The 11,612-nt window shown below is 31.6% G+C and overlaps 2 protein-coding genes and 1 long non-coding RNA gene across 3 annotated transcripts; 2 read left to right on the forward strand and 1 right to left on the reverse strand.

The window, feature by feature from the left end:
- Positions 1-1,117: 1,117 nt before the first annotated feature.
- On the reverse strand, positions 1,118-2,330 carry LOC123228725 (GDSL esterase/lipase At1g71691-like). Its single transcript, XM_044654191.1, has 3 exons — positions 2,079-2,330; positions 1,653-1,902; positions 1,118-1,478 (listed from the first exon to the last, which is right to left on the reverse strand). Exons 1-3 carry the CDS (start codon positions 2,328-2,330, stop codon positions 1,243-1,245), a joined length of 738 nt encoding a protein of 245 aa, XP_044510126.1. The 3' UTR covers positions 1,118-1,242.
- Positions 2,331-4,317: 1,987 nt separating this feature from the next.
- LOC123229133 lies at positions 4,318-6,820 on the forward strand. The gene is made up of 2 exons (XR_006504808.1): positions 4,318-4,653; positions 6,675-6,820. It is a non-coding gene; the product is annotated as an uncharacterized LOC123229133 (long non-coding RNA).
- LOC123229127 (pentatricopeptide repeat-containing protein At1g62930, chloroplastic-like) lies at positions 5,723-6,577 on the forward strand. The gene is made up of 2 exons (XM_044654737.1): positions 5,723-6,074; positions 6,132-6,577. Exons 1-2 carry the CDS (start codon positions 5,747-5,749, stop codon positions 6,485-6,487), a joined length of 684 nt encoding a protein of 227 aa, XP_044510672.1. The 5' UTR covers positions 5,723-5,746; the 3' UTR covers positions 6,488-6,577.
- Positions 6,821-11,612: the final 4,792 nt, after the last annotated feature.

Consider the following 11,612-nt stretch of genomic DNA (forward strand, 5'->3'; position numbering starts at 1 on the left):
GAACTCGTAACATCACTAGTAGCGTATGTTTTTTTTTTTTCTTGGCTCTATTTTTCTCAAATAGAAAAGTTGTATCTTACTATGTTAACTCTAATAAACTAAACCAGAACCACCCTTAGTTTCCATTGTCAGTGAACCATAAGACATCCACCTTTTTTGTTTTTTGGTTTTTCTTCCTCAGTTATGTGAAGTTTGACAATGGATACCACAGTACATTCACAACCATTTATTCCAATACTTTTCTTCTTCGATTTATTTCAAGAGCACAACCATTTAATTATTAAGTTGACACCATTACATTAACAACTCGATTTATTTCAACAGCACAACCATTTAATCATTAAGTTTTATTAATAAAGCTTGTAAACTTGCTTCGAATCTAACTCTAATTGAAAATATAGGGTATATAATGTGTTATGTGTGGGGGCCTATAGATATTTTACATTATGTACTGCATGGGGTTATGGATATTTTATGTTGGGTGGTAATTGATAGTTTTCATATACATGTCAAAACACACAAAATGTGAGAAATCTCGGGTGGAATGAAGTTTTTTACTGCTTTATTTTTTTATTTTGAAATAATTCATTTATTAAATTATGCAATCAGGATTGATTAAAATTTAAATTTGGTTATTTAACTATAACAATGGAGACATATAGCTATGAAAATTAGTTACATAAAGAAAAGCAATAGCAACCCATTGGAGAAATGTTGAGGCTTAACAGAAACAACAACACCTAATTTGAGTTGTGTTTTTGAGAGAAAGAGCCAGACACTGAGGTTATAGTTGGTTTTTAGACTATGTTACTTTTTTATGTTTTAATTTATTTTTCAAGTATCAGAAACAAGGTTCATTACACCTTGGGTGGAACATGGTCATTTGGACTTTTTAACTTGACGTGGAACCCATCACTCAACAGGTACAGGTATGCCGCTATGAATAGTGAAGATTTGGTGGAGCTTTATACATAGAATTATGAATGGCTGCTAGCCATAACATCATAATTCCCTAAAATATTAAACTACTACAGCAGAAATAAATAAGGATATGTCCAATCTAAGAGCCAAACATTCGTTTATACTAAAAGACAAAGGAAACAAATCCATCAAAGGGTAACCAAATTAAAGTTGCTGCATTATGAAAGAAAAAACCACAATCCCAACTTTCCTCTGATTACAACAAGCCCTAAAAACTGAAACAACTACATGCATGGGCATGGCTCCCATTCTAAATTCTTATTAATTGGGTCCAATGTCAAGATTGGCAAGTTGCTGTATGTTCATGGGATAAATGATGCTTAAGTCGCCCGAGAAGGCCTTCTTTCCAAATAAAATGTTGATAGCTTCTGTTGGATGAAATGCATCCCAAAACACATACTGATCTCTATTTGGACGTGGTGTTTGGAATGGAAGACACGTAATTTGTCCTCTATTTCGCCTGATTCCACAGCATCCTCGATCTATAACACTAAACCCTGTGTGCATAAAACAGTTCAAAGTAGTGAGGAAGACGTAAATTTGTATCACTATTTTAAATAGCTGAAGATAATATAAAGAAAACGAGAAAAAGTAATTTTGTATATTTAAAATAGGTATACATAATTTTATTGAATGATAAAATATTAAGTATAGAAGTAGTGTATGCATACCATAGGATCTGTAGTTGACTAACAGATCTTCAAACATTCTAGCGATATCGATGTAAATTAATTTTGAACCGGGAAGATTGGCACTAAGATTGTTGATCATCGTCTTCACATTTGTATTGAAAGGTAAAACAAGCTGGTTAACTTCTTCTGAGCAGGTACCAAGCTGGTTTTGAGCCAAGATGCTTGGTATGCAGCCCATTCTTCCTAATCCAGCCAGTACAAATTTTCGAGCGCCCAGATTGTACAGGCTCTGTATTTATCATGCACATAATTAGATTAAAAAGTTGGTCAGTTTTACCAATAAGTTAAGCTCAGTTGGGTACTAGATATAGTTGAATCAAAATCAATCAAAAAGACATGATATAGATTGGCAAAAGTTTTAAAAGTAAAGATTTATGGTGTGTAAACCAGGTTAAGAGATCTCACAGTGAGTTGTCGGGCGTATTGTTCAACCAAAAGATCAGCATATTGTTGAGCATTATATTCATTCTTGGTATTGTAATTTGGCATGAGATAGTTGTTCAAGTAGTCATTGCTCCCCATCCCTACAAAGAAAATAGATCTTGCGATAGCCTTGGACAAATCAGTTGCCCCAAGATTACCAGTAATTTGATCCAGAGTATTTTGGAAGTTCCTCATTTGTTGACTAAACGGTATACGGCCCACCTGATCAAACATTATACAGACAAACTCTTTATAAAAATTTAACTCCTCTATTATCTGCATATGAATTCTTCCTTATAAATGAAGTTTTCTTACGAAGTTTCTTCTGGTGATGTCAAGGATGCCGGTGGCGGCAGAAGCATAGTTGACTCCATGAAGAACTTGATCTCCAGAAGCTTCAGATTATGCAGGGATCAAGGGAAGCCCCAGCTCCACAGCTGAATAAATGCATAACACATCAATTAAAACAAATGAGGTTATTGTTATAATTAATCCTAGTTACTAAGAGGAAAATACCTTTAAATTGGTAATTATTAAGAGATGATGAAGACATTTAATTTTGCCATTAAGAGCATGTCAAACTGAACTCCTCGTGATTTAGTCAGATGTGAAAATAGATAAGATTAAAGGGAGAAGGACTATTCCCACCCAACTTTTGATGTGCTTTTAATTGCCACCCACGGTAGATGGAAATCCATTTTTCCCACCCATGACCAAACTACCGTCCAATTTTTCAGTTAGGGACAGGGGCAAAATCGTCACTTACTATTTAAAACCTTAAAACTTTAAAATTTTACCGTTTCCCCCCTCCAGGTTTTAAAAACTAATAACTAACCCATCCTCAAAGTTTGAAAAGTTTAATTTCACCCCTAGGGTTCGTTTTCTTCTTCGACAACCACCGACGGCCAACGCATTCGATCGATCTCCCATCTCTAACTACACAGGACAATGAAGATCTCTTCGTCACACCACCGTCGTCGCACCAGGAGAAGGAGGAGGCCGGTGAAGACGCCGGAGACGACGTCGAGACTGAAGTTGAAGAATGGGGGTGAAATTGCTAGTTTTGAAAGTTATGGTGGGCGGCTGTTTTTTGAAAAATATGGAAACCCTAAGTTTGGGGGTGAAAATGTTAGTTTTCAAAGTTTAAAAACTTTAGGTAAGGTGAAATGTTAGTTTCTAAAACCTAAGGGGGGTGAAGGTAAAATCCTCACATCAATTTTGGGATGAATTTTGCAAATTAAATTGAGGGGTATTTTTGTCATTTCACCTAATAAGGGCAAAATATTTATTTTACCCTTATGCAAACAGATATCATCCATATTAACGGCTCATGGGTGGGAAAAGTAGATTTTCATCTGCCGTGGGTGACAGTTTAAGAACACATCAAAAGTTGGGTGGGAAATAGTCCTTCTCCCTAAGATTAAATGACAAAACAATGTTAGGTTGAAAGGGGTTGGATTGGATCTCATAAATGTAATAAATGTTGGATATTGGTCAAACAAAACAAGAACCCCTAATAATTCAAAAAATCCTAGTACGTATTACTAATCAATTATAATTAGTAGCATTATTAAATATCTAATTATCTGCAGAGAGAAAAGAGAAAGAGATAATTAACTAATATCAATAAATGATAGTCGATTCATCCCAAAAATATCAGAATAGATACTTCAAACAACTCACGGCAAGCTCACTTTGCGCCAAAGTCACTTTACACTACATGTGATTTATGAAATAAGTTAAGCTAGCAACAAAAATTTGTACCAGGAAATTAAAGAAAACACCAACCGCCAACGCATTAATTTGTAACCGAAAAAAAAAAAACCAATTTGGCTTTTAATATATTAATTAGTTCATGGGTGGGTGTTTGAGTTTTCTATGTGTCATAGGTATGATTTTGAGGTTAGACTAAAAGTTGGGTAGGAAATAGTGCTTTTTCCCTTAAATATGTTACTAATTTTGAATATGCAAAATGAAGTGCCTTATTAATGTATGTAATAGAAAAATTTTGATTCTTGATTAACAGTGAGGTAGTTTACATGTTAAATTTTGATTTATATATTGTTAATTAATAATGAAAATATTTCCTTCATTCCATTGATAAGAATTATCTTATCTTATATTTTGTTGTGATATTTATGCATCAAAATTAAAGTTGAACAAGAACAAATAGTGTTGGTGTCTGTATTTATAATTTTTAAATATGCAAATTTGTAGAGCTGCTCAAAGGGAAATTTGAAGAGAAACTATATATTGAAAAAGAAATGTTTGACAGTAAAATGCCTTATAGATGCAGTTCAAGGTTTGATAAACCCGAATCGACCTGATTTGTTTCAAAAAAAAAATTTAGGGTTTTTTTTTTTCAAATGTCCTCTGAAAATGTTTCTTAAAACTTCACTTGTTTCTTCAAAATCATCTTTCAATGTTAGATTTTCATCTTCATCTATTCTTTCTTCACTTTCCCAAAACCAACACACCAAATCACCACCCAAACACATCTCCACTCTTAAGCACCATCCTCAACTTTATAATTTCCTTCGTGTAAACTGCAGGTCAGGTAACTTTTCTCTTGATGAAGCTTTTGATTCCTTCAATTATATGATTCATATGCACCCAACTCCTGCTATGTCTTCCTTCAGTATTTTGTTTTCTGCACTTGTTAAGAAAAAACATTTTGATCAACTTCTTGTGATGTACACGAGATTCATTTCAGCTGGGTTGTTGCCGGATTTCTTTATTTTGAATATTTTAATCGATTGCTTAAGCAAAATGGGCACGCGATTCTGATGGTTTTGTAGTTCTTGTGGAGTATTTTTAGAGGGGTTTTTTACCCAAACGCTTTTACTTTTAACAATCTGATAATGGTCTTGTATGGCGGGCAGATTAAGAGGCCATTGAATTTTTTAGGAAAAATGGTTTTTCGGTTGGTTGTAGACCCAATGTGGTTACAGTTGGGACTGTTGATTACTGGGTTGTGTAGAACTGGTAATGTCACAGTTGCCCTTCAGTTGGTTTGAAGAAATGAATAACGGGAATGGTGAATTTGGTGACATTTGTAAGCCTAATATTGTTTGCTATACTACATATTGATGGTCTTTGCAAATATGGGTTAGTGGACAAGGCAAAGAAAACTGTTTCAGAAATGAAGAACAAGGGCCATTAATCCAGATGTGATTACTTACACCACTCTAATTTATGGTTTGTGTAATACGTCTAATGGGAGGAGGCTTAAAACTTTGTTTTTTAGAGATGTTGGAGAAGGTGTAAAGCCTATGTGTGACATTTAGCGTGGTAATTGATAAGCTCTGTATCATGGAAAGATGGACGAAGCCAATGGTTGTTCAACTAACTGATTTTAATAGAGGTGTTTGTCCCAACACGATAACTTATAACACCCTTTTGAGTGGTTTTTGCTTGGCAGGTCAAATGATGATGCTAGAGGGCTATTTGATTCCATGGCAAGTATGGGTGTAATAAGCCTGTTGTTTTTAGCTACAATATTTTGATGGATGGTTTATGCTTGGCGAATAAAGTTGGTAATGCTAAGAAAATTGTTTTGCTTCATGTTGAGCAAGGGATGTATGCCTATGTAGTTAACTACAATTACTCTGATCAATTGGTATTGCAAGAATCGAAAATGTGATGAAGCTATGAATCTTTATAAGGAAATGACTTTAAGGGGAGTTAGGCCAACAGTTGTTACTTATAGCACCTTGCTATCTGGCCTTTTTATGAACGGTAATGTCAAACATGCAAAAAAGCTATTTGGTGAGATGCAACTTAGTAATGTGCTTCCCAATTTAATTACGTATCATATTCTTGTTGATGGGTATTGCAAAAATGGTTGTGTTTTGGAGGCTGTTGAACTGTTCTATACTTTAATAAATCGAAACATTCAACCTAACATCACAACTTTCAATTGTCTCATTAATGGGTTGTGCAAAACAGGGAGACTCAATATTGCTTGGGAAATGTTCAACAGATTACATAGTAATGGCTTTGTTCCAGATGTTATTACATATAGCATTATAATGCATGGATTTTGTAAGGAAGGAAAGTTAGAAATGGCAAGTAAATGTTTCTCAGATATGGAGCAAAATGGTGTTGCGCCAAATTTGGTCACTTTCAATACGCTTATGTCTGGTTTCTTGCAGAATAATGAGACTTTAAAAGTGGTGGAACTTCTTCACAAAATGAAAGAGAGAAATGTGAAACCAGATGCATCCGTAGGTTCAATAATGTTAGATTTACTGGGAAAGCATGAAGATTATCGTGAAGTCCTGAATTTGCTACCATCCTTTTCAACCCAAGAACCAACAGGATGTCGATTGTTGAGTAAGTGCAATTTCCAAGGGAGTATAGCTTATCAAGAGAGCCCTGGCAAACGTTAAAGTTTCCCTGTAAAGATGTGTGCCACCATTGTAGTGGTGATTGAATTTATGTGAATCCATTAATGAAGAAGTCATATAATTGAAGTTACAGATTTTGTCTTCATCTCTGTTGATTTGGCTTGACTACCAGGTTGCTATATTAGTATACATCTTTGGTTCTGACAGTTGCCTATTTTTGTTTTCAAAGGAAAATACTGACGAAGATGCTCGTAAGGTTGTAGATGGTTTAGCACCTAAGGCCACTGATCAAAATGATGCTATTGAGAAATTGTATGAACATGTATATCTCATCTGTGTACTCTTAGTGCTACTTGTAATATACATACATAAATACAATTTGGATACATACATTATTTATGCATATAAATTATATACAAAAAAATGTATACATATAGTATTATTGTTTTAGATAATCACAAAATTATCTTTGTGAAAACAGTTACACAACAATAACATCTACATTTAAAAATTAGTACAAAGAAGGACCAATTCTAAGCAAGATATGCATCAGTCATATTTTTCTGATATGGTGTGGTTACATAGTAATAACATCCATAGTCATATTTTTTCTGATATCTACTTCTACTTTTTGTCCATATAATTCCAACACTTCTAAACTACTTCTAATTTATTCTGGCCTTGGGTGGGAATAAACTTTTTGGCCTTTTAATTAATGTGCCCTTGAAAATTGTAGGTGTTCTTTATAATGAATAAAAATCAAAACTATATTTACTCTAAGTTGAAATTTAGGCAATGCTTTAATTTTTTTGTCTATGTGGCTGAAATTTGAGCGAAGCATGATTCTTTGTTAACAAGTTTGCTTACCAATTAGCGTTAAATATTTCGAATCAATATAACTTTTTTTAATTTTTCTTACTCTCAATTCCTTTTAATTTTATACATTGAAAACTTACTACAAATTTGTGTGATTACAATAAATTAAATTAAATTAGATGATTGTTTGTTTTATTTCCCTTAAAAAACTGAGAAAAGAAAATATTATTTATTGTTAAAATATATTTTAAATATATTATTTCGGTTAGAATATATTTAAATAGATTTTGAATATATTATTTTATATATTAAAATATATTCTAAATATGTTATTTCCTAAGTTAACATATATTTTAAATATATATTTTCCATTTTTATATTATTGTATATTAATTATCTTGATTTGTATTTCCTTATATAAAATTTATGATAGATAGTTTAATATACAAAAAAATTTATGTATTATTCAGATAGTTTAATATACAAAAAAATACAATTTATTCATATTTTTAGATGGTATCAAAGACAAGCATCCTTTCGGCATTTTAGTTAAGCTCACTTATGTCTTCATCTCCACATATATGGAAAGTGAAAAACTGAGTTTATTACTTTGGACACACTTATGCCTTCACCTATGTAGAAAATGGAAATATGAGTTTTAGTTTGGGCACGCTCATGCCGTCATTTGTGTAAAAAGTAGGAAGATGAATTTATTAGGTTCTGTCATGCCTTCACCTAAGTGGAAAGTGAAAAGATGAGTTTGCAAACATAAAAGATGAGTTTGCAAACTCAATTAAGCAAACATCACGTTTGCAAACTCATCTTTTCACTTTCCACATAGGTGAAGACGTGAGTCTGATAAACTCATCTTTTCACTTTCTAAGCAGGTGAAAGCATGACAATATTTGAATTGAAAACTCATTTTTTCACTTTCTACATAAGTGAAAGTGTGAATGTACCCAAACTAATGAACTCATCTTTCCACTTTTTTCATATGTGAAAGCAAGGGCGTGAGCAAGCCTAACTAAAATATATATTATTTTCTATTTTATTTGCTTACTTAAGTTTGAGGGGTGTGTTGGAATATATTTCAAATATATTATTTCAGTTATAATATATTTGAATAGATTTTGAATATATTATTTTCTATATTAGAATATAATCCAAATATTTTATTTTCTAAGTTAGCAAATATTCTAAATATATATTTTCCCTTTTTACATTATTGTATATTAATTATATTAATTTTATTTCTTTATATAAGATTTATGATAGATATACACTTATGTATTATTAAGATATTTTAATATTCTAATATACAATTAATTCATATTTTAACATTTATAATAAATTAATTAGATAATTTTGGCTTGTTTCTTCTTGTAAGTTGCAGTTTAAATTTGTTTAAGGATGTGTTACTAACAATATTTTCAACAATTAATTCTTCTATATATTTTTAAAATTTTTTGAATTTTAACCATGTTTAGTATCAATACCATTTCAAGGTCAATGTACGAAGATTTAAAATACACATTATTGTTTTAGTAATTAAACATGAAAAATAATATGTATAAAAACAAATTTTATTAACTTGTTTGTATAATCTAATATAACAATATGTGATTAGATAATGTTAAAATAAGATTAAAAAAATAAGCAATCATATTATTCAATTACAAATTGTTACATCAGTTTATAAAAATAAGTTGATAATATTTGTTTGTACATGTAGCTTATTCATTAAATATATTGTTATTTTTAAATATGCAAAGTGAAGTGTTTGTTAATGTATGTGATGAAAAAATTTTAATTCTTGATCAGTAGTGACATAGTTTTTGAAATAAATGGGGCAGAAGAATGAAGCAAAATGGCCATGCATATACATAAAAGCAAGAATCAAAGCATGAAAAGAAACATACATGAGAAGGTTAGAAGATTACCTACTCCTTTGCTTTAGATGTAGGATGATGGAAGAAGTCTCTCACTTTAAAAAATCTCAAAAAAGTTGCACCTCCAAGCCAAAAACACCTAAACCCGAGGGGTAGAGAGAAGGGAAAGGAATGTTGTTTTTGTGATAGAAAGTTTGTTTCAAACGAGCTTAGTTCATCTAAGATAAACTAATGAGCCATTTTTATGTTGGTGGCTAATTAACAATAATGAAATTATTAATCGGTCCTTTAAATTTTTAATTTAAACTACAATCATGCATGCATATCAATTATATATCTTAGCTACCCTAATTCTGCTTCACAAACATTTTAACTTTTAAAATATTACTTTTGTACCTATGTAACACTTTATATGATACTAATGTTAAGTATCCTTCGAAAGATACTAGCCAATCTCAGATACTAGCCAATCTCAGATAATATACTCTTTCCTCTCAAAAGCTTGGTTTATTAGTGTGACCCTTTAGGTTCACTATGACATAATCATGAGTCTTTTTTTGAACAATCTAAAATACATATGAAAACTCAACGATTATGATAAACATTTAGCAATGTGTCATAACCCCTAACCTACGATGAAAAAACACTTTATTGAACCTAATACCTTCAATCGTACATTTCATGTAGATAAGATCTTTCCATCATCTAATCTTGATCAATTTCGGGCTTATGGTTCGTCAAAGTCCTAATTTCAATTCTATACAAATCATCAATTGATATGTTCAAAACACTTCATCACAAATATCTTTCGTATAACTTATATTATACTCTGGCTAGAGATTTTGATTTCAAATATTTATCGACATTTTTTTCGGAACTCAAATATGGGTCAAATCAACAGATATCCTAAACCTAATATTTTTCGAGCAATGGATTCTATCTTTATCGTCATTCGTCTTCACATACAAACAACACATAACCAACATCGCCTTTCGTCTTGAAACTATTACTTTGAGTATTCATGAGCATGAGCTTACCTTTCATATTAAGAAGCAAGTTACCAACCTTATTTCAAATCATATTGACAACAACCTAATATAGGTATTCCAATGTTTAGATATGTTAGATTGGAACTCGGTCTTTTGAGTTGCATATTCTAGTGAGTTTATGATTTTGAACCAAGTTGAAGCAAAGTTGGGTCTTAAACCTTAGAAAGCTACACGTGACTATAGAGTGTGCTCACTAAGTATAGTAACATGTCAAGTATGATTCTAAAGTTTGTCTTGGATGAATGAAGGAAACAATCTACTAGAATTGAGTTAAAGACAACAAAAGAAAAGCTGGAATGGGGAGTGCCTTTCGAGATTGGTGTTGGCAATATTGAGACCATGGTCTCTCATAGTTTAGGGTAGATGTGATATGAGCTAGTTTGAGTTTGGATTGTTGTTCTGCCCAAGATTGATATCTCACTAGTATAATGACACTTTATCTCACCATGTGGATGATTCTTCTTCTTCAATGGCTTTTTATGTTCTTCTTTGGTATTGATTCTTTTTCTTCTTTGATGACTTTTCTTTTCTTTTTTTTTTTTTTTGGCGTCACTTGATCATGAGTTGACCATTCTAGATGCAAGTTGAGCACAAGTCATCCACGCTTCTCCATAGTGTTTAGATTGCTTAAGCCTCCATAGACTTGATATACTTTGCATTATTTTCTTTTTTATTTTAATTTTTAAAATAGTATGATTTGTTTGTGTCTTTTAATTAAAGGAAAAAGTGCTAAAGCGTGTTTAAGAGGGAAAAAAACGAAGTATGACTCGTAAATTGTAGGTGTTTTTTATAATGAATAAAAATCAAAATTATGTTTGCTCAAAGATGAAATTCATGCAATGCTTTAATTTTCTTATCTACGTGGCAGAAAATTTAAGAAAAGTATGATTCTTTGTTAACAAGTGTGCTTACCAATTACCATTAAATATTTGAGAATCGATAATTTTTTTTTTAACTTTCTTTTTCTCAATTATTTATATTTACACATTGAAAATTTATTAGAAGTTTGCATGATTACATTAAAGGTTGTCTCACTTTGTTTGTTCTGTTTCCCTTAAGAAACCGAGAGAGAGTAAAACATTATTCATAATAAATTAAAGGCAAAAGACTTATTACCACCTAAGATTTAGCCCATCCTCAAACTCTCACTCACAATGTTTTAAAAATTCAAATGCTCATTCATCATTCAACTTCTATTAAAATTTTCTATTAGAGTTATGGGGTTAAAATATAATTAATCAATAATATAATTTTTATGAAGGATGACCTTTTATTATCCAAATCTGGACAATGAAGCATTGTCTAGATCTATAAGAAGAGACGAAGGATGACAAAACATCATCTTTCGTCATGTCTAGACAATGAGACGAAGGACGACGAAGCATCGTCCTTCGTCTCTTCTTACAGATCTAA

Source organism: Mangifera indica, chromosome 11 (assembly GCF_011075055.1).
Source record: "Mangifera indica cultivar Alphonso chromosome 11, CATAS_Mindica_2.1, whole genome shotgun sequence".
Classification (NCBI taxonomy): domain Eukaryota; kingdom Viridiplantae; phylum Streptophyta; class Magnoliopsida; order Sapindales; family Anacardiaceae; genus Mangifera; species Mangifera indica.

Coding starts and splice junctions, on each gene's coding strand:
- LOC123228725 (XM_044654191.1), bottom strand. CDS start 2,330: ATGTTTGATCAGGTGGGCCGTATACCGTTTAGTCAACAAATGAGGAAC. Junction 1,903..2,078: donor AATACGCCCGACAACTCACT/GTGAGATCTCTT, acceptor TGATAAATACAG/AGCCTGTACAATCTGGGCGC. Junction 1,479..1,652: donor AGTCAACTACAGATCCTATG/GTATGCATACAC, acceptor TTATGCACACAG/GGTTTAGTGTTATAGATCGA.
- LOC123229127 (XM_044654737.1), top strand. CDS start 5,747: ATGAATCTTTATAAGGAAATGACTTTAAGGGGAGTTAGGCCAACAGTT. Junction 6,075..6,131: donor TATTGCTTGGGAAATGTTCA/ACAGATTACATA, acceptor GCATTATAATGC/ATGGATTTTGTAAGGAAGGA.